The following is a 27,191-nucleotide window of genomic DNA, read 5'->3' on the forward strand; positions in this document are numbered from 1 at the left end:
AGCTGTGTGGTCGTCAGGAGGCATGGCGGGCAGTGCCACTCGGGGATCTGGCTGTCATGAGTTGTCCTGCCTGTGACTTGGGGCCTTAGCGTCCTTACCTGTGAAATGAGAGGCCAGGTGACCATGAGCTCGTCCCCCACTGGTGGCTCCACCCTGGTTAGTGAATCTCCTTAGAGGAGGAGCCTGCTGCGCTGTGGCTCAAGGCCTGGTGACGGGGTCGGGTGGCCGCCCTGCTCCTGAAGCAGCCTCACCCAGGAGCTGCCCTGCGGTGGACACAGAGGTCGCTGCCTGGGTTTTGCCTGCCAGGTGTTGAGGGCCAAGGTCAGGTGGAGAGAGGGGGACTGTCCCACCCCAACAGTCCCCACAGGGCCCTCGGCCAGATATCACCAGTGCGGTGGGGAGAAATGAGGAACAGGCGCACACGAGGCTTTAATTCACTTTTAATGGTCTGCCCTCCTGTGGGCAGCAGGGTGGGCCACAGCGAGGCCACATCAGACAGCATGGGTCACGCACACAGCTGCGCATGCACGGCAGCGCCACGGACACAGCGCAGGGCTGCGGGCGGGACAGCGTTAGATACAAAATCAGGTTAAAAAGGACATGCCATTGAAATGCCATCACAGAACAACGCTCGCTTCACGGGGGACGGGAGCTGTGCACAGCTGCAGCCTCCACATGGTCTCAACCCGGAGTCCAAACGTCACGGCGTCAAGGAGAGAAGGGCAGGGTGACAGGGACGGTCCCAGGAAACCTCACGCCCGCACTGTCCTCTAGGAGGGTGCCTTTTTAAGGGCTGGGACGCGGCTACATTTTAACAGGAGTCCCAACTAGCGGGAACCCACAGCAGGGGTGTGGGGACACGTGCAGCTTCGCAGTCAGAGGACCAGGCCAGCGCTGGCCCCCAGGGGACAGGTGAGACAGAGGACAGCAAGTCTGCCACTCTCACAACTGAGCCTGCTCCCAAGAAAAAGCCACTGTTAAGGGAGAGTCTGCTGTCCCCAACCTTCACCCTTTAACGCCCCGTCAAGTGGTTGGGGTCACTTGGCTGCTGTTGTGCTGGCCAGACAGGTGACAGAGTATCAGGCAGGCTTCCACGTTTTTCAGCTAGAAAGCCACTTTCAAACGTGATTGTCACAGCAGGTGAGGGCCACAGCAGCGCCACCTTCGTTTTACATCAAAGTAGGGCCACCGAGCGCTGAGGGCCCGCGTCTCTCAAAGGCACTGAGCACTGTCCCCGTGTCCTCGAACATGCTGATGCTGCACCGAGAAAAAGAGCAGCCTGGGGCCCGGGAGGGTCCCGGTCATCCAGCAGTGACCGCCAGGCTGGGCTTGGCTGCAGGGCCGGGTCTCCGCTCAGAGCCCGGTTATGGGGAGTCGTCAGGTTAGACCTGGTGACACTAACTTGGTGTCTGTGGCTTTAAGGACAAACACCAGTTCTTTTCTGAAAATTATGATTTGAATTTTTCAGAAAGGAGTTTAGCCTGGGGACTTCCCACCGTGCCCCCAGGGGACAGGGAACTGCACCAAAGACCCTCCGGCTGTGTCCTGGCCTCGCTCTAGGCCCCGCGGACAATCCGCACCCTGGCCTGGCTCTGGCCCCGTGGAGCCCGGGACCTGGGGAGCTCCTTCCAGCTGGGTTGCCAGCTGCCGTGTGACCGAGTTGAGAAATGGCCACGTAGCTGGGGACGCTGCAGCCCTCGTGTGAACAGAAATGTCCTCCTGTCCCCTCCTTTCCTGTCTGGAGAGAAAGGCTTCCCCACGGGAAGATGCAGGTAGGAAAACCAGCATCTCCCCCAACCAGGGACCTTGAGCAACTGTCAGAACTGTCCAGGGCAGGGGCGGGCGTCTGTCACACACTATACAGCTCTGTACTCGGGGTATGGACACATGTATGTCACTCAGGCTGCTGCGGAGCCCTGGGGCTGGACACGCCCAGTGCACACTGCGGGGACGCAGGAGGAGGGGGTGGCCCGGAACCTAGAGTGCAAAAGACCCAGAGCTACCCTGTCGCACTGGGGGCTTGGCTTTCAAAATCTACACAGTTTAGACAATTTTCAGAGCTGCATGACTGACCTAGAGATCGGTGGCTGGGCAGGGGACATGGGGGCATCTGCTCACTGGCTGAGGTGTTCCCAGGACCAAAGGGCACCTGGAGAAAAATCGGGTCTCACAGGACACTTAACAGGCTTAGGGGACCTGAATGCCACTAGCCAGAGGCTTCTAGACACGGATGCCAACTGCCACCCAGGAGTGCTCTGCAGGGAGGCGTCCCCAAAGGACAGGGCGAGGCTCTAGCCTCAGTCTGGCTCCCACCGTGGCCAGCTGCCCAAGTGGCCACGGGTAGGGGTGTGTGCAGCCCTGCCTGCCCACCCGGGGTGCCCACAAGATAGAAAACGAGGGCGCACGGCAACCACACCCCAGATTCAATAGAAAAACCCATTTAAGGACCCCAAAACCTCAGCCTGAGGGCAGAGGCTGGGCAGCACGTCACCTTCCAGGAGGAAAGGGACCAGTGTGACACTGGGCTGAGCGCCTGGGTCTTTTCCCGTCTGGTGTACGCGCACATGACCCCAACACCTGACTCAACGTCATTTGAGCTACTTCTAGGAAGAAGGCCACTTAACCAAGAAGTGACCATGGGGAGTGTCCTCCCCCAGGCTCCATGCAGAGTGCCTCGGGGACCTGGCCTCACGTCTTCACACCCAGACCACAAGCTCCCCAATGCTGACAGCCTGTGACGGCCGCACCCCAAATGGTGAGTCTCCTTAAGTAACCTGAGGCTCTGGCCACACGAGGGACTTCTGAGCCCGAGAGCATCCTCCGGGCTCGGCCCTGGGCAGCTCAGGCCGGCACCTCTGCAGGCACACGGGCCCCCGGGCCACCATGCGGCCCTCGGAAATGCAAGAACATGGAAGTAGTGGCTCGAGGGACACCCACCAGGCCAGCTTTGCTCTCGGGGAGCCTGTCTCACCTCCCTAAACACTCAAGTCCATCGGCCACCACAGCCACTCTCCAGCCTCTGCTGCCCAGGAGGAGTAACAGCCCTAGTGACGGAGCCCGAGGCGGATGCGTCTCCCCTGATCCTGCTGCCACAGCCCGGAGCACTGCCCACCCCAGGAGGACACAGCCCCTCTGGCTGGAGCCCACAGCCAGTGCCATGGGGACAGGCCACCTGGTCAACAGATGCAAACTATGCTCATGGAGGTGACAGTATGCCTGGTAACCAAGCTCGGCTTTTGGTGTCAACTCTGGTCACTAATTTCTGAGGAAGACGGTCCCTTGGGGGTGAGGGTTGCTTTCTACAGGGTGGGTGGCCTGCTTGGGCACCACATGCTGGGACAGTGAGAGGCCACCCCGCTGGGCTCCCGTGCCACCAGCCCTGACCTGCTCCCGGGGTGTCAGGTGGAAACCCCTGGACAGGGGTCCTCACACGCCAGAAGCTGCACAGTCCCTGTCCACGCAACCCCCCTCCCCACCTACTCGGGAAGGGGCGTCCAGGGTTGAGGGTGCCCACCCTGCCCTGCTGGGTCAGAGGCTGCAGCTGCCACGAGCGTGAGGTGACCTGAGGACGTCTGCTGTTGCTGGAGGTGTGACAGGTCTCCTGTCGCCGTTTGGTCTGACCAGCTCCAGCCTAATCCTCAGAAGCAGGCGCAGATGATGGAGAGTCCGCAGAAGCCCGCCACAGACCAGGACCGCGGTCAGGGGACCCGATGGTCAGCCCTGTCGCCACGTTTCCGTTCACAGGAGCCACGTGCACAGACCGAGGAACCACGACGCTCTAAACAAATGATTGTCTCCGGAACCCGCGGTGCTAGTCCCCAGTGCTCCAGCCAAAGGTGCCCGCGTTCCCGTGGCCCCGCCCACAGGCAGGTGTCGCTAACGTTACAAAGTTTGATAACAAGTGCTTAGAAAGTGCTATTGTCACCCTGGCAATTAGTAGCTATTAATTCCAAGGACATTTTTAATATATTTACACACATACTGTTCTCTTAGGTTCTTTTAGTTGCTTTAATACTAGTCTCTGACATTATAAAACTTCATTTTTCTGGTTTTTTGCCCTTTGAGAATTGCTAAATACAAATGGAGTTAAAAGATTTTTCCAAAATCTTCATCAAAAGGCATGAAAACGCTTCTCACGGCGGGAGAGGATCCCACTGGCTGGGGTCAACAGGAGGAACCGGGTGGGACCCGGCCACCCTTTGCACATACCAAACACCACTACTTTTGCTCCCCTTGGTCCGAGCGGTCCTGGCGGGTCCCACGGGCGGTGGCGGGCTCGCGTGGGTACTATAGGCTGGCTCCGGTGATCTGGCCGTTGTACTCCGCCGTCTCCATCTTGAGGATGTAGGGGATTATGCTGTCTATTGAAACATTGCCAATGAGACCAGTGAAAAAGAGTTCCTCCGTTATGCTGGAGCTCATCAGCCTGAGCGCAGGCAGGCGGACGAGGATCCGGGCCAATCTGCAAGAGGGAGCCGCGTTAGAGACGGGAGGGCCTCCAGCTCAGGCGACCAGGCCGCCACCGCCACCCACCACCGGTTTTCCTGACTTCAACAGCAGCTGTCCCTGTTCATCCTGAGGACACCCAGCAGGTGAGTCACACTCGTGACAACACTGGGCTCTCACAAAAAGAAAGCCACTGGCCTGCCACTTCCTAAAAGACAGGAAGAATGTCTACGTCTCGATGAGGAAAAACCCACGACACACTGTGCGATTAAAAAGCAGGCGCAGGATGTCCCCATGACACTCATGGCTGTCCCTGCCTCTCAGGAGCTCCTAGAACTTGGTATGGCCTCAAAATCCAGGTAAAAGATGCTTCACTTTGAAGAAACCCTGGTGTGAGGGCCACAGACACTGTAGCTGCTGTGTCCCATGTGACTGCGCTGCTCCTTCTGTATTAGATAAAAAGTTAGGGGCTTTGATTCCCAGTAACATAAAGCAATTTTCTGGAAGTGAACACAGAAGGTTAAAGGTAGGACAGCTCCAGGTGATGCCTTCTTAATGAAGTAGTTTGTCCCCTTTGCACTTTCTAGAATGTTCTAAAAAAAAAAAACTACATTCAGAGCATTCAAGCACCAGCACCTACAGCCGGCTACAATGGACTCCCTGCTCTGATCCTGCAGGGCGTACGGGGGGGAGGGACACCAACACAGGCTGCCGGGCACAGGATGTCAGCAGGGGCCATCTCAGCCTGGGGCGGGCCCCAGAGAAATAAGCCACGGGGGTCTGTGGGGAGCGCGTGGTAGAACCTGCTGCACACGCTGAAGGGACTCTGGGCTCAGGACAAGGGCTTCAGAGACTCTGCTGAACAGTGGTGCTACAAAAGCTGCAGCTGGGCCGCGGGACGGTCCTGGCTTTGGCACTGCAGTCAGCCAGGAGGGCCGGGTGCCCTCAGGACAGCAGCACTCAGGACAGCAGTGGGTACAACTGCAGGACCCGGGCAGTTCTGGGCAGGGGACACAAGCCTAAGGAAAGGCTTCGTCTGTCTGGACTGTTACTCCTTGTGAGGTCAGAACGGGATCAAAAGCAGAAAATGGTTGGAGTGAAAGGGGGCAGCAATTCCCTAGCCCCGGGGTCAGGGCAGTGCGGGGGGCCGTTCTTGGGCAGAGCCAGGGAGCCCGTGTTAGTGCTGCCAACGCCGGACCAGCCCCCAACGCCCGGACCCCTCGCAGCCAGCGTGTCTGGAGGCATGACCTGTGCGACTCCCTGCTCTCCCCTAGGGTCACACACAGCTGCTGCCCAGGACCAGAGGCAGCGCTTTCCAGTGGGCAGACAGGGCCTTGCCGCCCCAGGAGAGGGACAAGCACTCTGAGGCCTCCCAGCAGCCAGCTCTGGCCCCGCGATCCTGCCGCGTCCACTGAACAGGACAGGTGGGCGGAGCTCACCGGTAGGTGTCCTCGGCGTAGGTCTTCTGCACGTAGTCCTGCAGCTCCATCTGCGCCTTCTCCTGGAACTTCTCGATCTGGCTCGTGCCCGTCAGACCTGGGTGATCTGAAAGCAAAAGGACCCCCGGGTTCCCCTCTGCCCTGGGGAGGCCTCCCCTGCAGACCCCACTGTGGTCACTGTGTGTGCGTGGAGGGGGCGGCAAGGGGAACCAGCCGGGCAGGTGCCCCACGGCCAAGCTGCGCCCCACCCCAGCCCTTTAACAAATGATCTTTAGATTCCCAGACAGGGTCGGAGTTGCCCAGGCTGGCCCTGAGCCCGCGGTCTCCTGACAACAGTGGTCACAGTGTGCCCACCTCGGCCAGCTGAGTCGAATTTCTATGAAGCTTTCCCAAGGTGACGTCCCAAACTTGGAATCTCAATCCCATTGGGACGTCGCTAGAATGCTAGCTTTGCCACCAGTTTCTGCCAAGGTTTCCAAGAAGGAACTGGGCTCCAAAGGGGCACCCCTCTTCCCCCTGGGCACAAGCCCAGCTGAGTCGGATGTGGACACCTGGCTGCCACCACAGAGCCAGGTGCGGGAACTGCCAAGGGACAGCGCCCTCTGGGTACTCGGGGACAGGCTCCCGAGCTGTCTTGGGGACGGACAGAGCCACGGGGAGCCTGCCCAGGTACTTTTGCAGGGTTGGCTGGCACTGAGCCCAGGTGATCACAAAGAGTGCAAGGAGCACCTGCTGAGGCTGGCCGGGAGTCCATGTGGCCAGGGATCTAATTAGGTATTGAATAGCTGTCATCTGTACCCTAATGTCCCCAGACACGGTGGCACGTTTCTCGGGAGCTGTAAAAGCCCAGGACTAACAGAATGTCTGCATTTGCAGGAGCCAGTCAAGTGGCTGTCGGGGGACACCACGTGACATACAGAGTGGCAGGGCAGGCTACAGCGCTGACAACACGATCATGGTCAGAAATATCAGTGGGCACAGGGAAGGCGTCCCGGGTCCCCAGCGCATATCTTACCGGGGCTAAAGAGAACTATAGCTTTAAGGTATGCGTACTCATAGCCGTCCACCTCGAGCCGCGCCATGCCGTTGCAGAACTCCTGCAGCTTCCAGATGTGCTCCATGACCTGCTTGATGCGCTCGCCTGACAGCTTGTCTGCAAGCAGACCACAGGCCCTGAGCAGACGGCCACCGCGGGGACAGCAGGGGGCTCCGCTCAGCACCTCAGGCTGCTCCCAGCACAGGTACCCACGCTCCACTGCGCTGTCACCCGGCCTCAGAAGCAAGGCCCCAGGCTGGGGCCCACCCGGGAGGTAGCTCCCTGACTTATGGTGCCACTGGGGAGCTCCTTAAGGTTCCCAACTCCCCAGGTCCCGAGGAGCATGTGCTGACTCCTCAACAGGACATGGACAGCCGTCGGGACAGTGTGACCCTACAGCACTCTGCAGCAAGTGTCGTGGTTCTACTTGGTTTAATTTGAAAAATAAAGAAAACTCAGGTCTGCTGCCAGGTGGCTCGCGTCCCAGGAGGAGCCTGGCTTTACGGAGAGGGTCTCAGCGCTCATGTGGAGCCCTGGATACTCCCCTTCCACATGCTGGTCCTCGCCGTGCTCTGGGCACATGGCCTGGGAAGAACTTGGCCGTGTCTAGCAATGACAGGAGACTAGGGGCGGGTATGTGTCCCTCTTGCACTTGTTTCATTGGAGGCCAGCTGTGGCCTCACCAGGGCCTCAATTTCTACACAGGTCACAGTCCTGAGGACAGGCCTGGAGAATGTCACATGGAAGGACGACAACCAAGGGACGATGGGATTGTAAGCTCCAACTATTCTTGAAAAAGAGCACTAAATGCCAAAGAGGTTGTGGTCTTCACAATGGAGATCACTCTTTACACAAAAAGGCCGTTCCAGTTGCTCTGACTAGTGTGGTCCCACTACTTTGAAATCAAGTGCCCCCCCCCCCCCCATGGTGTGGCGGGACGAGAGACTGTGCCATAGGCCAGGTCACCCTCCTCCCTGCATCCCGAGGCCCTACCTTCCTGGATGCTGTTCTGCAGGTGGTTGACGATGGCGGCCAGGATGGTGGAGAGGCTCATGACCTGGGCGCACTGGGCCAGGCCCAGGGTGAAGAGCTCGTTCCAGCAGGCCCGCACCAGGCTCGTGTTGCAGTCCTGCCTGGGGGCGGAGGGCGACTCAGCGGGCTGCAGCACTGCACCTGGCACTACCCGGGGCCTCCGCCGGGACATGCCCACAGGCTGCACGGGAGCCAGGCCGCTGCTCAGTACCGAGCACAGCACTTAACATCCCCCTCCAGCAGGGAGCTGCCCTTCTGCTGTTGGACTGAGGACAAGGCTGCTCGGCCCCTGGGCTCCGTCCCCAGCCCTTTTTGTTTTTCATTCTGAGAAAGGGCCTCCGTGGCTGAGGCTGGCCTCAAACTTGTGGTTCTCCTGACTCCACTGCCCAAGTGGCTTAGGTCACAGGCACACACGACGGTGCCCGGCCCGTGCTATGCAACAACCCTCAGCCTCCTTCCCCAAGTCTGCTGGACCCTCAGCTGTCCTGGCCTGGTTCTGTCCTAGGAAGACAAGATCTGTGTACTCGACACCCATAGCCAAGGTCACGAGTGACCCTGTGGATCAAGACAGGAGCCGAGCATCCACCTGAAGGGGAGAAGTGCACCCACCCACCTGCAGGTGGGAGAGCACCCGCTAGGGCTGGGCATGCAGCCCTGCTCTGGGAAACTTCTGCCCATGGGAGGGACACCGTCAGCCCTACACAGCAGCCGTCTTGGTGCTCTGAGGCTGCAGCCCAGTGGGGCTGGGTCGCCCCCTCTTCTGCCTCAAGGTTTCTGAGGCTGTGGGCTGGGGGACAGAGCTCAGGTGGCCAAGTGTTTGCCTCTCACGCACAAGGCCCGGGCTCAGTGCCCAGCACCACCAAAAAGGAAAAAAAAAATCCGAGGAAAACTGCCGTCCCCACAAAGGCTGTGCCTGCATTTGCCTCAGAAAGGCCCCCTGCGCTGAGCGTCCCCTTGGCTCAGTACAAACCTCCTGTCATCACAGTCGCCCCCTGAGCTTGGAGCCTGATGAGTATGTGAAACCCAAGGGACACCGCTGTAAGGTGGTGACATATTTTGTGTAGCCCTCTGAGGAGGGTCCACATCCATGGCAGCAGGGACGTCACTTTTTAACCCCATGTTTTAAAAATCTCCCACAGGGAACCCGGTCCCTGCCACTCCAGGAACAAATGCCCGTGTGGGGACACAGACCAGTGCTGCGTGGGGGACGCAGGCAGTCGCATGGTCTCAAGGGCCTGACCACAGCTCCTGGTGCCACGCCTTTGGCTCGTGGAGGTCTGGGGCCTGCTGCAGGGTGGCCGCCGGTGACGCTCCCAGTCCACGGATCAGGGCGTATGTTTTGAAAAGGGCCACTCACCCGAGGGCCTGGAAGGCGGGGATGGAGCGGGCCCAGTGCATGGAGAGGAAGAGCAGGCGGGAGGCGGACTCGCAGATGTAGTGCACGTTGAGGTACTCGGGCATCGGGCTGGGCATGGTCAGCTGCAACAGAGGACGGAGAGGTGAGCAAGGGACAGTGGCCTGGCAGCAGGTCCCCGTCCTATCCCACCAGCAGTGGCGGCTGGGGTCCCTGAGTCAGAAGAGCCAGTGTGTCTGCAGCAGGGTGGCTCCGGCCCCCAGGTTTTTCCACTCAGTGAAGCAGGGTCCTGGGGACACAGTCGGGAGGCCCAGGGGACGTCTCAGCTCGCCCCTGGGACAGTGCACTGCTCTATCACTGCCCCAGCACAGTGATTGTCTGCTGCACTCACTGGGCCACAGGTTCAGGTCCAATGGAACCGGGGCCCCAGGGCCAGCTCCATGACCGACAGGCATGGTGCAGGTGACCCTGGTGCCAGGAGGTGACACATCCACCAGAAAGGCGGGCCAACGTGCTGCCCTGCTTCAGGGCACCCAACAGCAGGGACCGAGTCATCTCTCTAGTGAAGGCAGCAGGCGACAGAGACCTGTTCTGAGGCGTCTCTACAGGGGCTTCAGGGGTCCTGGGTTGACCTGGGCACTCACAGCCCCAGGGACAGCTACCATCGACCTCTGTATCTTGAGGGCAGTGGCTGCCACCCGCCGACTCTGACCCCAAGGGCTCCACTGCATGGAGGTGCCCACAGCCAGGCTCTGCAGGGAGCAGAGGCAGAGCAGCCAGCCCCCACCCTTGGGGACTGCCCGTCTTGGCAAAGACAGGCCACGCCTGTTGCCGGGTCCCTGCACAATCGAGTGGCACTGCGAGCAAGACAGGGAGGACTGCTCTGGACTCAAGATCTGCTCAAGCCACTCCGCCACACCACAGGGGTGGGGACGGGGACCAGCTCCCAGATGATTTCAGACCCGCCTGTGGCCGGGCCACAGACGCTCACCTTAAAGGTGACGTGTGTGTCTGAAAGGAGGGGGCCTTCGACCTCGATGATGGGCGTCGACTGGTCTCTGCTGATGACGTGGATGCTGCCCCCTCCGCTGGTGTCCACGCCGTCCGCCAGGCCGGGAGGTGAGGCGCCATCCGCCGTGTTAAGTGCTTTAGCTAAGGTGTCAAACGCCCTGTGAGCGGAAACCAAGCAGGTCGTGAACCTGTGGCTCCCAGGGACATGGCTCTGCTGAGTCAGTGTCCAGAACAGCAAGGCCTCGAGGAAGAGGTGCGGGCCACAGCGACAGAAGGGACACAGGAGGTGCAGAACAGCGCCAGCGTCCAGCAGTGGGCTGTGATTTCCAGTATGACTTCTGTGTTCCACGGTCACCCTCCCAAGGCAGGAATGTTCTTCTGGTTACAGATCTAATGCCAGTGGCTTTTCCACGGCCACCCACAGCCAGCAGTGGATGCAGGATTCTACCCGACTGGACACCACCCTCCTGGCCCTGACCTTCACTTTGTCCTTAGACTGGAAGGGAACATGAGGGCCGAGCCTCCGTCACCTGGCTGGCCGACACCAGGGCACAGGCCAGTGCTGAGCAGCCAGTCGGTGACCCCCGTCAGCTCCCGCTCCCCAGCCCCAGAGGTGGAAGGAACGAGCTGCTGCTGTTTAGGGCACTCAGCAGGATGAACATCAGGCCGCTGCCACGTCCCCTCCTGCCTCCCGGGTCACGCAATTTTGATCCATGTCACAGAATAAAGGGGACAATAGTCTCACGGTTGAAAACCTGAGAGCACAGACATGCAGTGTCACTGTGACCACGCCATAGCCCTCGACTGAAGGCAGGATGGATGCCAAAGGCCACCACCGCTCTCCCAGCACCGCGACTGTGTGGTCCTTCCCTGTGGCCACGTACCGAGTGATCTCGCTGGCAGACTGGTCCTCCGGCTGGATCTCTGAAGTGTCGCCATTGTTCAGGGACTCGCTCAGGTTGGCCAGGGAGGTCACTACATTCGCCAGGGTGCCCAGAGCTCCCTGGCTCGTCTCAGCCTGTTGAGCGAAAAACGTGACATTAAACACGAGCACATAGGCACAGGACTCGGGCCACTGTGGAGGGGACGCCGACTCGGGACTCAAAATTTGATCTTGTGAACAAATGGGTGGTACCAGGGCATCCTTCTGGTGACAGATTAGCTTTCTGAATCTTGGTTATGATAGTGGTCACACAAGTCCCCAGGTGACACGTGAGACACAGAGGAAAAACAGAGCCGCTGGCCGTCACTCATCCACACTGGGGTGCTTCATAGACAGAGCAGAAAAAACCAGAGAACCCACAAAATACCAAGACCTTGTGAAGTCTGCAGGTCACACACAGGCACAGGGTAGCCCCAGGACAGCCGGGGACCTCTTGGAGCCCAACAGTTACAGGCGACCCAGTACAAAACTGGACATGGAATTTGGGACAGCATCTCTCCAGACAGATGGCCCATGAGCATGTGTGAAGATGCAGAGGGCTGTGACCCCAAAAGATGGGGACGTGCTGACAAAGATGTGGGAAATCCAAGCCCACGGACACTGCTGGTGGCACTGTGGGGACCAGGGCAGTTCGGTCTAAAGAGATCTCACGTCCCGTGGAAGGCTGCAGGGTACAACGTGGACGACCACGCCCAGCTTTTGACCCTCCCCCACGACGACAATGAGGACTCAATCTCTGGGAGAGGCTGGACACTGTGCTGAGGGACAGGAGCCAGCTGGGAGGGGGCACTGTAGAGGCCCTGGATGTGGAAGGCACAGAACTGACACCAGGGAGTGGGAGGCAGGTTTGGAGGGAGGCACGTTGGCAATCCCTTCTGGGAGATCATCTGAAGTCGGTGTCACTGGTGGCGAGTCCCCTTGACCGTACGGCCCGCGAACACCCTCCAGTTAAAAGGGAAGCCAGAGAGACACAGCCAGGACGCGTCTACACAGCCAGCTGTGTCTCCACTTCAAAACGAAACACTAGGATCCACAGCAACATTCTGACTGCAGGTGACAAGTCCCAGCAGGGGCGGGGCCTGGGGATGGCGGCGTGTGCTGGAGGAAAGTGAGGTGTCAGCAAGAGCTGGGGGAAACAAAGTGACTCAGTGTCCTGGTTGTCACATCAGTCCCAGTCGGGAGGACCGTTGTTATTTGAAGTAGATTGTCTTGGGTACCAGGGTTTGAACCCAGCAGTCCCAGCCCTTCTGTGTTTGAGACAAGTCCTTTGGCCTCTGGAAGTGGCTGAGGTTGGCCTCAGCCTCCTGCCCCTCTCTCTGGGACCTCAGCGGGCTACGTGGACTATCTTAGATGCATAAAATGGACCCTTCTGAGAGCAGCTGCTCGGGGCGCTCTGTCTCCTTACAAAGAACTGGGGGGGGGGGGCCTGCTGTTCCATGTCACCAGGAGGGAACAGGGCAGGGCGCGAGTGGACCCTGAAGCTCCGTCTCAACCACATCAACACCGCGAGCCTTTCCAGGTATCGACAACAGTCCCATGTCACCCCTGCCCCCAGCTTGCCGTGTGCCGAGGGCTCCGTGAGGCTCCCTTGCTCCAGGTGCCCACCAGCCCCGGGCAGTCGGCCCTGAAGGACACTGAGGAGTGGGCTGGGCTCGGAGCCAGGCTGTGGGCAGACACTGCTGGGAATCCCTGGTGGCCTAGAGCCCCATGTTCCGGCTAGTGTTCCTGGCCTTTGCTCTGCAGTGACAGCCACACTCCAGAACACATGCTGGGGGACAGCGGTGGCCCATCAGCTCCCATCAAGCACACAGCCACGGCTCCCGGTCAGGGGACCCAAAGCCCAGCCTGAGGACCAGAGGGGACAGGCTGTACCCTGGGCCAGCCAGGAGCTCTCAAGTTTGCCTTCTCTTCCCAAAAGAGGATGTGCCCCGAGTTTCTGGGTGTCACGTGAATGTACACGTGAAGGAGCCGAGGGTGGCAGCAAGTCACTGCTCTAGTGTGTGCCTTGCTGTTACTTTCTTATTACTGGGCTCACCCCAGGAAGGACCTGATGGCCCCCTGCCTGGACCCAGCCCCACGCTCTGGTCATCGGCACAGGAAGAGCCAGCTGTCCAGCTCCTGGAGTGGCCGACACCTGTGTCCCCACTGGATCTTCCGCGGCTGACCTGCTCTGGTGAACCTCCCGGCTGGACCTCCTCCTACAGAGCGACTGGTAGAACGAACGGGTCCTGCAGAAACCTTTGCAGGTCCAGCAGCTGTCCCCTCAGGAAGCTGGTGCTGGACTGGGTGTCTGACTTAGTGGAGAACAGACTGCAGCCTGAACTCCACCGTGGCACTACCACAGCCCTGAAGGAGTTCTAGAAGCCATCAGCAAGGTCTCTGAGGGCCAACGAGGCGCGGGGCACGGGGAGATAGCCCACTGCCAGCACAGAGGACGGTGGGGGGGAGAACGTCACCTTGGAATCCGTGGCCAGGAGCACCGTGCCGTCCTCGCGTATCAGCGGCTGCTGGATGTTGACAAGCATCCCTGGATCGAGAAGACCCGTCTGTCTATTTAAGACAAAGAAACCCATGGTAGCTTCCAGCACGTTGGCAGACTCCCTGCCCTCCTGCACGCCGAGACGCAGCGCCCAGGTGACAGCCTCCTTTCGGCGGAAACGTGGACACGGAGGTGCCCACACTGCACAACGAGCTGTGCGCCATCACCGGGGTCCCTCCCGCTCTCTCTGCGCTACGTCCTGGGTCCCATTCTCCTTCTCTCTGACCCTTAAAACCAGGTCAATAAGGTGCATTCAAAAGAAGGTACAAATGACCTGTGGCACCGTCTGGGACCTCACCTCCTCTTTGGCAGTATAAATGGGAGTCTTAAGTTCAAATCCCAGGTTACCAACACCTGTCCTCCTGACCGAGTGAGGCCTACGCTGCAGGACAGACGGAGCCCTGAGCCAGGCATCCCCAGGACTGCTCTGGGGGTGACCGAGCCGCGGCAGCGGGAATGGAATAAGACATGCCCAGCTGGGCCAGCCTTGGAGCACAGGGCACTGACCTGGTTCCATCTTTATCTGCCACAAACGTGGGGGTGGCTATCAGAGGGCTCCGCAGGTCTTTCCGGATGTAGATCTTCTCTGTGGAGGCGGCACAATTGCTTGGTTTCTCCCGCTGCACGTCGAAGGGCTTCCGCTCACTCTGCACAGCTTAAAGCACAGCACGGCACGCCACGTCACCACGCGGCACGCCACGTCACTACGCGGCACGCCCCGGGGCTCCCTCAGGAACCCCCCTGGCTGCAGGGTTGAGGAGCTCAGCAATGGCTGCAGCCTCCTCGGTCTCCACAGTGGACTCCCCGGCCCAAGGAGAGGAGGCAGCGAGGCCCCACGATGCCCTGTCACATCAGAGGCATGCACACGGCTCCAGAGGACAGGGGCTGACACAGGTGACCTGGGCGCCTCCCTGGACCTGCAGCCTCAGGGTCTGTGAGCAGCACGTGTTGCTGCTAGTGAACTGGCTCTGCCCAAGGACGAGAAATGCCCATCTTCAAGCAGCCCAGGGCAGGGGGACGGTCCCAAGCCAAAGACACTGGAACCATGCCAGCCTCCAGGTCCAGCCTGAACAGCCCGAGCCTGCTGTTTGGGGAGTGCCAATTTCCCACCCCACTGTCACTTCAGCTCTCTAGTAAGAGAACAGGGACACGGGCCACAAGCAAACCAAGGTAAAAAAAGACCTGAAACCCAGAGCCTAGGGTCCAGACGTCCCGCTAACCAGACAATCCAGCTGGATCTTTTACTTTTCCTTCCTCGATATTTTTAAATTTATCTATTTGTTTTGGTTTCAGCTAGATCCTGAATTCACAGTTACAGCTGAGATGGCAAAGGAATAATTTCTGCCATTGTCCTGAGGGATGGCACCTGCTACTGAGGAAGGAAGGTCACTTGGCAATGGGGTGGTGCCGTCCGCCGTGGGAAAGGACCCCGTCACGGGCAAAATAAAAACACCACTCTACGGAACGCAGGCTGACGATTCTGACTTTCTGGAAAACACTTTTCTACTTGCCCCAAGTGACGTCTGCCATTTCCCCTGTACAAACAGAAACGGCTACACTGAAAAAACTGCTGCTTCCTCCTGGACCACGCAGCACATGGGCCAGGTCGAGTGTCACCTGCACCTGCTGTCCCCGTTCCCCTGATGGGAAGGGAGGTCCCAGAGCCCAACACCACGTCCCCAGGAGCAGAGTGGGGGGCTTGCGCCCTGCCCCAGCTACTCCAATGCGCCATGGCTGGGCGGGAGGCCTGGCCCAGGGCTATGGGAACAGCAGGGGGCTGCATCAGCAAGACGCAGGCTTCTGGCTCTCAGAGGGGACCCTGGGGCTACCCGAGGCCACGTGGCAGTTTGTTCCACAGCTGGCGCTGGCCCCGGGGCACCGTCCTGCTCCCAACTCCTCTGGAACAGGGCTCAGGGGTGCCACGGGGACTGACCAGGTCCAGTGGCGCTGGCTGAGTCACCGGCTGACCCACGAGGGGGGTTTCTTGTTAAAGCACGTGTGCTGTGTGCCCCGCCCCGCCCTCTCCGGCGCCCGCTCACATTCCATCTTCATGCCCATCTCCAGGCACTTCTTGAGGCGGCAGAACTGGCAGCGGTTGCGGTGGTGCTTGTTGATGACGCAGTCCTGGCTGCTGCGGCAGCTGTAGGTCAGGCTCTTCCTCACGCTCCTCTTGAAGAAACCTTTGCAGCCCTCGCAGCTGACGGCCCCATAGTGACGGCCTGCAAGGACAGGACAGCGGTGATGGCCGCGGCCTGGGCTGCAGAGGGCGTCCACCAGCGCCCCCCCCCCCGAGCAGGAGGCCAGGCCGCGCCCCTCCCAGGAGCCCCCGCGGTCTTCCCAGCAGCCGCGGCACAACAGGGACCTGCGCGCTGCCGGAACTCCACCGGGCACTGTGCGCCTGTGCCCCGCCTGCAGGCCTGGGTGGCTCGGCCCCCCGGCTCCGTCCTGTGCTGGACACAGGATGGCATGAGCTGCTTCAGGGCCGGGGTCTCACTGCCGCCCTTGTCCACCTGCAGGGCCTTGAAGGCCCCGGGAAGCAGAGTGGCCACTGCCCAGCCCGAGGTAAGGGAGGCGTGTGGTCAGCGCCACCATTTCAGCGTCTCCAAGGGCCCCACACCAACTTTAGAGGAGGAGGGAGAGCCCCTTTGGGGGCTGACAGTTCAGTGGTCCGAGTGGCAGACACCACTGCCCTGGGCCAGGGGGCGCGTGGGGAGGCGGCGGCTCAGGACAGGACGCCAGGAAGCAGAGGCCCGGCTCTCCAGGGACAGAAGGCCCCTGACCCCCCTGCAGCCACAGCCCCTCTGTCCTCGGCTCCCCCAGGGGACCCAGGGCACTCGTCCTACCTGGGCAAGGCCCTCAGAGCCCGACCTCCCGATGCCTGCAGCACTTCACACACGAGCTTCCCAGGCACCTCTAACCCTATCGGAAGGTGGCCTCGGGGTCACTTGTGTCAGGTACTCGGTCCCCTCCAGGCTCACAGTCCTGGGGAACACTCTTAGTCCGCACTGTGTTCTCAGCGGCTCTAGCCCATGACAACATCACCTCCCATTTGTCCCGTGGATGCCTTGGCTCTGCCTGGTTTCGGTGACCCAATTTCAGGGACATGGCCAGGGAGGGCACATTTAGGGTGGCCACAGAGGATCCCACTGGCCGAGCGCTAGGCGGGGACCGCTTCCCCCACGTGCAGCTGCGCAGCCTCCAGTGCTTCCACCCCAGCCCCAAGGACGAGCCCAGGGCCCTGCACAAGGGAGGCCAGGGCTGTGCCACATGCCACGTCCCAGCCTGTGGTTCTGCTCCTGAAGAGCAGCTGTGCCGGTCACCGCTGCTCAGGGCTCCTCCCCGCCGTCCATGTCCTTCAGCCACCCCCCCCCCGCCACCCCCCCCCCCCCCCCCGTCTCCGTGACTCTAGGACCTGGAGACAAGGGCCCTCATGGCCTGTGCAGAGGCCCTCTGTGCTCAGAGGAGGCCGGACACGTAGGGCCCTCCTGTGTCCTGTCCCTGCTGGGTTCACCCCGCCCGCGTCCTTGCTGCGCAACAAGATGGGAACTAGGGAGCCGGGGAGGGCGGAGCGCTAGACACTCCCACGGGAAGACGGGCCTGGGGAGCTACAAGACAACGCGACAGCAGTGTGGAGAGTGGGCACAAAAGGGCCATCAGGACCAGAGGCAGCACCGTGGCCCTGCTGCCAGGGCAGGTGAGGGCTTCTGCGAAGCGGGGGTATGGGCGGTTTCCTGAGGTGCCATGGCCAAGAAACTGGCACCAGCCGGGAGGGACCTGCAGATGCTCCTGGGCCGCCTTCCTACAGGCCTGCTCCACCCCCCTCTTTAAACAAACAGGACAAGGTGTCCAGAGCTCCTAGGAATTTGGCTGCCACAGAATAAAGTGGAACCAGGCCGCCCAAGAACTCAAGCCTCCCATTACTACTGCCCGCCTCATGACCCTCTCTGCTCCCAGGACACAGGCCAGGGCTGACCTTCTGGGCCACCTGTCTGCCTGCACCCAGGATTGAACCCAGGGGCTCCTCATTACTGAGCAGCACCCCAGCCCTTATTATTGAGACAGGGCATCGCCATGTTGCCGAGGCCGGCCTTGAACCTCCGATCCTCTTGCCTCAGCCTCCTGAGCCACCGGGCTTACAGGCGTGCGCCACTGCACCTTGTAAGAAGTAGTTTTGACTTTTCCTGTCGATCTGAGACACTTAGATCACCACCCCAATGAGAACAATGCAGCCCACTTTTGAGACCTACAAACTTTCTGAGTTAACCACTGCCCCACCCATGACGGTGGCCCTTGCTGCTGGCCCACAACCCGCACCAGCAGAACCTGGGTCACATACCAGAGGCTTTGTCGCCACAGACCACACAGTACTCCACCACCTGGGGCCGCTGGACGTCCGCCTTCCCCAGCAAGCGCTCCACAGAAGCAGAATCCGTGACGATCTAGGAGGAATCGGCCAATAGTGACCACGAGCCCAGTGTCCAGGCCAAGTCACGTGGAGCTGGGAACTTGGAGAATGCCAGCCCTGCTGCCTGCTCACCCACACCCTCTGCAGTGGCTCTCCGTGACCACTCTTCTCTCCGGCTACCATCACGGAGACTGGGGACCAGGAGACACTGTGCAGACAGAGTAGCAGATGAGGAAATGCTCCAAGACTCAGGTATTCTAGGTTCTTCCAGCTGCTCCTCTGATCCCATGAAGCCACCCCAGAGTGTGAAGGGGCGTGTGAGTCAGAGGGAAGAGCGTCATTAATGAAATAACGAGGCCTCTCACCCAGGCAGAACACATGAGCCCTGGAACCTGCCCTCGCTTAGAGGGGACTTGCTAGGTGACTCTCTAGGTGCTATCCACCTCGACGAACACGGACTCATCCTCACTCTGGGAACGTGCAAAGCAGCCGTGGCTGGGCTAACGAGCCGCCTTGGATGGTTTACGCATGACGGGGACCACACTCGGGAGTCACTACAGAGTCACCTCTTGGGAATCAGGATCCGAGTCTGCCCGTCACCAACGAGGGGTGTTCTAACAGGCAGGGCGGGATTCTGGCTGTATCGACAAAGCGCTGTACAAGCCGTCTCAAAATGGATTTTTTTTCTACATCGATGTTCTGAAGCTCAGAGAAAACCACTCCTTCCTTCCCTCAGTTTCTCCACGGTACAAAGCCCCCGTCCCACAAGTGCATGAAGCCTCACGTCACTTTTAATAACCGAAGGGAGGAACCGATGCCCGTGTCCACCAACAGACGGGAAGACAAGCTCCTGGCAGTGTGCACACACAGGGACTCTGTTCAGCCTTGATAAGGAAGAGAGTTCGCTAAGTGACAAGAGCCAGGCACAGGGACAGAATGCACAACTGCACTTCCAGGAGGTGGGAATCTAGAGTCCCCCCAACTTAGTCAGTTGGAAACTAGAGTGGGGGCTGCCAGAGGCTGGAGGGGACATGGAGACGTGACTGCCCAGTGGACAGAACAGTGACTTGAAATTTCTCCATCTTGGGCATCTGTGTACAATTCCTAATGGGCACAGCTTCAGTTTGGGAAGGTAAAGAGTGACAGCCGGGCCCAGTGGCCCACATCTGTAGTCCCAGGGACTCCGGAGGCTGAGGAACATAAGTTCAAGGCCAGCAACTACAGAGACCCTCTCCCACAATAAAACACAAAGGGCTGGGGTGTGGCTAAGAGGTTAAGCACCCCTGGGTTCAAACAAAGGAAGGGACAGAGATGGACGGTGTCACAACAATGTGAGCTCAGTTAATTTAATGCCACCGAACACCTAGAAGTGGAAGTAGTAAACCAAAAATATTTTAGAAGTTAAAAACTGTGACCCTGGGCTGGGGATGTGGCTCAAGCGGTAGCGCGCTCGCCTGGCATGCGTGCGGCCCGGGTTCGATCCTCAGCACCACATACCAACAAAGATGTTGTGTCCGCCGAGAACTAGAAAATGAATATTAAAAATTCTCTCTCTCTCCCCCCTCTCTCACTCTCTTTAAAAAAAAAAAAACTGTGACCCTGACTGATCACACCTGTGCTAGGCTATCATGTGACACTGGCCTCGTGCCTGTTCCGAGTGTGGGGTTTGGGAATTCACTGCTGCCAACTCATGCTGAGCAAGGACCCTGTCCCCCTTCAGTGCCCGCTCTTCTTGCCCCAACTCACCCTGCCTGGCCAGAGCAGGGACAGACCGGGTAGAGACGAGGCAGGCACTTGGGGCCCTGAGCCACAGCTCACAGGAGCGAGACAGAACAGAGCGAGGCTCTCGGATCAGGTCGGACGACCTGCTAAGGCAGGAGGAGCAGCAAGAAGTCGCTGTGTGGGGTGGTCAGCCCAAGGAGGGCCTTTAACATAGGGCTCAGGGCTGTCCCCTGTGAAGAGCGACCCTCTCCATGGCCTCAGTGCCACCCTGGCTCAACTTCTGGACCTTCCACTTATCTGCCGTTTTTTTTTTTTTTTTGAGCCAAAGCATCAAACCGCCTTGTGCGTGTGTCCCCAAAGGAACCTTCCAAGGAACCGATCTGCCTTCCCAGACAGAGGACAAGTGAGGAAGCCGTTCAGTGACACGAGTCCTGGGACAGGCGTCCGCAGACGGCCTACCTGGATCCTGCCGGGGACGAGGTTGTCGGAGGTGGTGAAGATGAGCTGCTTGGCGCTGGACGTCTCGGGGGAAGCCAGGATCACCTTCCCGGCCCCAGCTCCATCTGGGCTGGTCAGGATGAACTGCTGCTTGGAGGATCCCGAGGCGTCCACTGCGGTGACTATCTGGATCTTCTGTCCTGTCTGCTGGTCTGTCACTATCTGGAAGACAACACAAGAGCACCGTGAGACCCGTGCACTTGCGGGAGCCACTCAGAAGTGGTGACTGCCAAACACAGTCCCCGAGGGCATGCCAGCCGGCCATGTGTCAGCAGCTCATGCAGCGGCGCGGACCAGCGGGACAGGGCGGTGGCTTCCCAGATGTGGACTGGCACGGAACTCGCTGTACACCGGGGTCAGGTCTTCAGTGTCATTTTTGGAATTAAAAGCCTATTGCTTACGACGTCCAGACAACAATAAATAACGGATGACTGTTTCACCTTAAAAACAATCCTGGCCCAGGACTGGGCTCGGTGGCCGAGCGCCTGCCTGCTCAGCACGTGGGCTCCGTCCTTAGCACCACATCAGTATAAAGTACGCAAGTAAAATCAAGGCGCACAATTCTAAAAATTCTGGTCCAGGAATAATAAAATGGGGGCAGCTCTGATTCTTTTGAAAAACGTTGTTAATTCAAAAAATCTAAAAATTTGGGAATAAATCACTTCCTGGACTCTGTAGGCCAAGGGACCCATCTGACTCCTTGCCGTGTGACCAGGGCTAGCGGAGGCCTGACACACGCACAGAATGTAGGACCCAGGGGTGGACTGAGGGCTGCAGGCGCCGACACGCGAGAAATCCCGACCCCGATTCCTGGAGGCTCCCACCATTCAGGAGCCAGAGCCTCCATGCCCACGCCCTCCAGGGTCCCCACCTTACTGCACCCACAAGATGGCTTCTCTGCAACACTGGCCGCTCTCCGGGCCTGGGAGTCCCCAGCCTGGAGCCCTAGGCTCCTCTCCATCCTGGGACCAGCAGGGTCGTCCCGTCCCACACTGAAGCCTCGGGGTTGCTACTGCCAGGGTGTGGCAGGGGCGTGGGCTGAGCCCTGCCGTCACCACCTCTGACAGATAGGGACATGGCGCTCCAGGGTCCAGAGCACAAACTCACAGCCCGAGCACAGCGGCGCCACCTGTCCGCACGGACAACTCGGTGATGTTGGTGGATGCAACTGAAATGACCCAACCAAGGAAAGACCCTCCCACTAAGAGACGTCCACCGAGGGACGACTGCCGTCGGGCACCGTCCTGGGTATGCAGCACAGGTACACGGGCCACAGAAAGCCGCCTCTCTAGAGGGGAACACAGAGTGGCCACGGGCACTGAGGATAGCAGTCCACGGTGAAAGCCACAGAGAACTAAGAACAGAAGAAACGACCCTGGGAAGGCGGCGGGGACCTCAGAGAAAGGCCGTCCCCGGGGCAGCAGCGCAGGCTGCAGCGAGGGGTTATGCAAGGTGTTCCAAGTCGGCCTGCAGGAGCCAGGCCTCGGCCACCTGCTCCCCTCAAGCAACCTGCCCGGCCAACAGGGACACCTGTCACCCACACGCCCTCTTCAGAAAGTCTGCTGTGGGCACAACGGGAATGAAGGTGCAGGGACGGGTACCGCCACCAGAGGGCGAGTCCGGGACAGCATCACTTCCAGCCACAGGGTCACAAGCTCTCCAGGGCCTAAGGAGAAGAGCTCCAGAGAAGGAGGGGAACCCTCGGCTGCAGTGACCCAGGGCACCGCCAGGCCTTCTGTGAAAGTGACCCCCGGAAGAGAGCTTCGTGGGGGGAAGCCTTTAATCCTTCCCTCCCCACGGCTCAGCCGGGGCTACGGGCACAGGCTGGCACACGGCAGCCAGATGCCACCCACGGAAGGCACCCCTCCTTACATCAACAAGACGGCCTCGGAAGGGCCTCGTCACCCTGGGATCTCAGAGCCCAATGTCTGCCTTCTGTTTCCTGCCTCCATGCCCCTTTCCCTACACTGCTTTCCCCCTTAAGAGACCAAGTCATGAGGCTGAGACTGAGCTGCAGCCAGGCATCGCTGGATGGGGACACTCCTAAGAAATGCCAGTGACTTGGTCACGGTGCTGACATCACAGCATATACCATTTACAGGAATTAAGGGGGCCACAGTGCTAGGTGGTATCTCAAGGGTCCCCACTGTGCCTGTGGCCCACTGTGACCAAATGTCCTGTGGCAGGTGACTCGAGACGGAGAAGGCAAGTGGTGCCCACGCCCTGCTGTCTGGAGGCGACGCGCTGCCCTTAGCACATGTGGGGAGTGGGTCTCTTCCTCGGGGTCCTTCCCAGGCCTTGTGGCAGAGGATGGTGGGAAGAAGCCGGGGGGGGGGGGGGGAGGCTGGGAGACAGGGGTGACTGGTCTGCACAGACACAGTGGCGTTTGGTGGCTGCACATACAATCCTTTTCTCCCCCACTGCCTCGCAAGACTGGGGCTCATGCAAATGCAAGACCCACAGCTTTTGAAATATCCTGCTCACAGTCTTCCCTCACTGATGTCTGCAGCCTCCATTTTGAGAGATCACCTACATGAAAAAGAACTAAAGATGCCGTCGGAAAAAATAAGCCCCACACCCCCCGGAACCCGAGGCTGACCACCAGGCACAGAAAGACCAGGCCCAACACGGGCAGGTGCGCTCCTGTGGCCAGGCCTCGGGCAGCGGCAGGTAGGAGGGCGCGGCCACGTCCGTCCTCTGTGAGCAGAACCGCACCCTCCCCAGGCTCGCTCCACCCAAGTCCCAGGACCGGTGACGGTGACCCTATTGGGAGACAAGGCCTCTGCAGACGTAAGGAAGCACAGATGGGGTCACAGCAGGCCCTGAATCCACCAGCCAGTGTCCCTGTAAGAAGGCCACCAGACGCCAGAGCGCAGGGTGCCCAGGAGGGGTGGCCCTGCGACACCTTCGCTTCACGCTGCCGGCCTCCACAACTGAGGAGAACACAGTTGTGCGGCCACAGGCGCATGTCTGTGGTGACCTGCTATGGCAGTCCCCAGGAGAAGGACACAGGAGGCCACCCGTCATTTTTTCACACGGAGCAGCACGCGGCAGGTGGGGAGGCCTGAGGGACCTCCTGCTCTCCGTGCGACTTCTATGGCCCGCCACCTCTGGGCCACTCAGCACTCAGAGAACCAGAACATCAGGGAAAGTCGAATTCTAGAGTGTGACCGACCGAGTGACAGCTCCTGTGCTGGTCTGCACACTGTGCCTCCCACGGGCAGCACTAGGCCACACACCTCAGTGATCTTGGGATCAGCAGCCCAGGGGAGGGCTGTGTGTCACACCCAGCCAGCCAGCTGCAACTGTCCATGCGACTTCAGGTCCTCCTGTGTCCCCCACTCAGTCACCTATGAGATGCGCTCTTGCCACGCCCCCTGCACGAGCGCTCCACTGGGCTTCCTTGGGTCCAGGGCCACGTCCGTCACAGCTGGGCACTGACCCGCTTCCAGCCCTACCAGACTCCCCCCACACACACTGTGAGGGTCGTGCCACAGCCCCGGGCCTGTCCCTGCATCTTGTGGCTTTCGCTGTATAATTTTGTGCAGTGTGGGGGGAGTTTTAGGGATACGCATGCCACCTTACCACAGAGCTGGCCATTCTGCCAAGCCAAGGCCTATCCCAGCTGTAACCCCAAAGGACCTGGGTGTGATCGGACACCCTGTCATTGTGCCCCACACCTCCCACTCTGTCCTTCATGATAGAAATGAGCTAAGGAGTGTCTGCCAGGAGATGGCCAACAGGCCACTAGCTGCTGCGTAACTTTTGGCTTCTTAAACCCAGGTTCACTGTTCTCTGGACAAACTGGAAGCTCTGGCCACCTGGGCATGCACGCCCCTTGGCACGGGCTGGCTGGAGCAGGGTGCAGTGCGCACCCCTTTAGATGGGGCCAGCTTGCCCAGTCCTTGCCCTGGTCACCTCCTCCTGCTGCCCGGCCCATCAATACCCGAGTGTGTGGCCTTGGACGGGCTCTGCAGCTGGAGAGCAGAATGGTCTCCTGCTCTCCCACTACTCCAACTGTGTCGGCCTGCACGAGCTGCACAGCCCGTTTCTACATCTTCATAAAAAAGAATGATGGAACCACCCTTTGACCCAGCTATCCCACTCCTTGGTCTACACCCCAAGACTTAAAGTCAGCACGCTACAGGGACACAGCCCCATCAGTGTTCACAGCAGCACAATCCACAACAGCTAGACTGTGTGAACCCACCTACATGTCCTTCAGTAGACGAATGGATCAAGAAACTGGAATATTACTCAGCATTCAAAGAGAATAAAATCATGGCATTTGCAGGTAAATGGATGGAGTTGGAGAAGATAAGGCTGAGTGGAGCAAGCCAATCCCAGAAAACCAAAGGCTGAGTGTTCTCTGATAAGTGGAGGCTGATGCATAATGGAGGGAGGGGGCATGGGAGGAATGGAGGGACTTTGACTGGGCAAAGGGGAGGGAAGGGAGGGAGGGGGCAGGGGGTAGGAAAGATGATGGAATGAGATGGACATCATTACCCCCATGTACATGTATGAAGACACGAATGGTGTCAATGTACTTTGTTACAACCATCTGTGTACTGTGAATTGTAATGCATTCTGCTGTCATGTACAACAAATTAGAATAAATAAATAAATTTTAAAAAGAAGGAAAAAAAGAACGTCTAGAGAAGGGAAATGGTGATGTGTGAAAGTGCCTGGTACACTGCGCAAAGACGAGCAGGCCAAGGTACTCAGGTACAACCCGATGTGACACAGCAGGAAAGAGAAGCCCCACAACACGGGTGAACAAGAGGAAGAGGCCAGAAGCAAGGCACACACCTTCCATGTATGTGCGATTCCAAGAACCAGCAAGGCACAGAGACAGACCGCAGGCCACAGGGCGGGGCTGCTTAACAGGTACAGGGACAATGAACTGTTCTGGAACTGGGGTGTGGGGTGTGTGTGCAGATGTACTGAATGCCTCTGATTCAGTTTAACACTGTCAGCTTTTGGTCAGTTTTACTGAAAATCGTTTGTTATTTGCAGGTGAACACAGATTTGTTAAAAATGTATATGATAAACCCAGGATATCAACCGAAATCACGTCAAATGAAAAAGGACCTAAGAGGAGTCATGTGAATTGCTCATTCAAAACCAGAGAAGGCAGAGTGAGAAGCTTCTGGCAATTAATAAAAAACAGTTACAGAGTCGGATGACATTGATCCACATACATCAATAACACTAAGAGTGAGTGATCCAACATGCCAATTGAAACAGACCGGCAGCAGGGAGAAGGAACCCAACTAGGTGCTGCCTACAGCAGCACCTATATATGTAAAATATCTAAATTTTACATTTTACATATAAAACACAGACTGGAATAAAGAGGTACCATGTGAACGCTCATTAAAAGGAAGGGGAAGTAACTACAATTTTAAACTAGGTAGACTTCAGAACTAGGAAAATATCAGGCATAAAAAGGGGCGTTTTATAATGAGGAAGGGATCGATTCTTCAAAAAGGCCTGTCTTCAACACGCGTGCACCTAACCAGGGAGGTTGGATCAACACACCAAGGAATTCGGAGCAGGGCCCAGCTTGACGGTCCAGTACTCGCCCTGCCCGCACAGGGCCCTGGGCTCGATTCCCAGCACAATAAACAGAGAAGTAAGGGGCGACGGAAATGACCGAACTGCAAGGTGGGATTAAAGAAATGAGTTTTACTTGGAAATGTCACTGCCTCCCTGACACAAACACTGGACCTTGAAGAGCACGTCAACTCGACAGGATCTAACAGCACCACTCTCCTCAGGCCTCCGCCAATGGAGCACCGTCGACAGAGGCCACACTGTGACACGAGACAGAGTTTGACAGGACACCATACAGAGTATGTTCTCAGACCTCAATGGAGTCAGCGTCAGAAATCAACTCAGGAAACAAGAAGGTCACCCAGTTAGAAATTAAAACACCACCCTCCTGAACAAAACACGGATCAAAGAAGAAGTCTCAAGAGAAATTTTAAAATATCTGGAACTACACGGAGCACGCGGCAGAGGTCTGGCCAGACACTTCTTTTGGAGTCACTGGTGGATAATGGCAGGTAAAGCCCAGGGCTCCATGGGAAGAAAGCCAGAGCAGAGGGACACTCCAACATTTCACAGCCACACAGAAGAAGAGCACCGTGAGAGCCAGGCCACGATCATTTCCTTTTTTAAAGTGTGGGTGTGTGTATATATATATTTTTTAGCAGCAGGTGCACACAGTACCTTTTTATTTTATTTTTACGCGGTGCCGAGGATGGAACCCAGGGCCTCACACATGCGAGACGAGTGCTAGGCAGCCCCAGCCCCTTCCTTTTTTAGACGTGGTCCCTGCGTGTCTTCTGATATCCGCCTGGTTTCTCTTTCTCCTAAAGCAGGCGCTTGGCCGGCGGGCTGGTCTGGGTCATGTCAGAGGGTGGTTCTAGAGAGACGTCTTGTTTTAAATACGCATTTATCCCTTGGCTCATAAACTGCACTTAATAGTGACAATCAAAGTCACACAGAAAGTCTACTGGATGGACAGTCAGCGGGGTGGGGCAGGGGAAAGGTGGGACACGAAACCTAAGTAGCATCCTAGTCACTCAAAAACTGAACAGTTTTTTTTTCTTTTTTTGACAGTGGGGATCAAACCCAGGGTGCTTCATCACTGAGGTCTATCCTTAGCCCTCCCTTCCATTATTTTTTATTTTGAGATAGGGTCTTCCTAAATTGTGGGGGCTGGCCTCGAACTTGTGATCCTTCTGCCTCAGTCTCCCAA

The 27,191-nt window shown here is 58.5% G+C and overlaps 2 protein-coding genes across 9 annotated transcripts in view; one reads left to right on the forward strand and one right to left on the reverse strand.

The window, feature by feature from the left end:
- The window catches only part of MRPS25 (mitochondrial ribosomal protein S25), a 57,881-nt gene extending 31,734 nt beyond the window's left edge, over window positions 1-26,147 (forward strand). The window contains exon 5 of one of the 2 annotated variants that reach the window (XM_081276055.1): window positions 25,442-26,147. The gene's annotated coding sequence lies outside the window, so the exon portion shown is untranslated. Of the gene's footprint in view, window positions 1-15,864; window positions 16,003-25,441 lie in introns of those variants that run through there. The other variant, XM_081276056.1, reaches the window with a different exon arrangement.
- Window positions 3,344-27,191, reverse strand: part of NR2C2 (nuclear receptor subfamily 2 group C member 2) — a 64,231-nt gene continuing 40,383 nt past the window's right edge. For 4 of the 7 annotated variants that reach the window (XM_081276051.1, XM_081276046.1, XM_081276047.1 and 1 more), the window contains 12 exons: window positions 20,387-20,587; window positions 18,137-18,239; window positions 15,840-16,019; window positions 14,308-14,455; window positions 13,718-13,811; window positions 11,203-11,336; window positions 10,299-10,476; window positions 9,311-9,432; window positions 7,915-8,054; window positions 6,939-7,038; window positions 5,886-5,991; window positions 3,344-4,462 (listed from right to left, as the gene is read on the reverse strand). In XM_081276051.1, the coding sequence (XP_081132177.1) occupies window positions 4,112-4,462; window positions 5,886-5,991; window positions 6,939-7,038; window positions 7,915-8,054; window positions 9,311-9,432; window positions 10,299-10,476; window positions 11,203-11,336; window positions 13,718-13,811; window positions 14,308-14,455; window positions 15,840-16,019; window positions 18,137-18,239; window positions 20,387-20,587 (1,857 nt within the window). In that variant the 3' untranslated portion in view covers window positions 3,344-4,111. Of the gene's footprint in view, window positions 4,463-5,885; window positions 5,992-6,900; window positions 7,039-7,914; window positions 8,055-9,310; window positions 9,433-10,298; window positions 10,477-11,202; window positions 11,337-13,717; window positions 13,812-14,307; window positions 14,456-15,839; window positions 16,020-18,136; window positions 18,240-20,386; window positions 20,588-27,191 lie in introns of all 7 variants that reach the window. The other 3 variants (XM_081276048.1, XM_081276050.1, XM_081276052.1) reach the window with 3 other exon arrangements.

The sequence above is a fragment of the Spermophilus citellus genome (genome assembly GCF_964194105.1).
Source record: "Spermophilus citellus genome assembly, chromosome: 19".
In the NCBI taxonomy this organism is placed as follows: domain Eukaryota; kingdom Metazoa; phylum Chordata; class Mammalia; order Rodentia; family Sciuridae; genus Spermophilus; species Spermophilus citellus.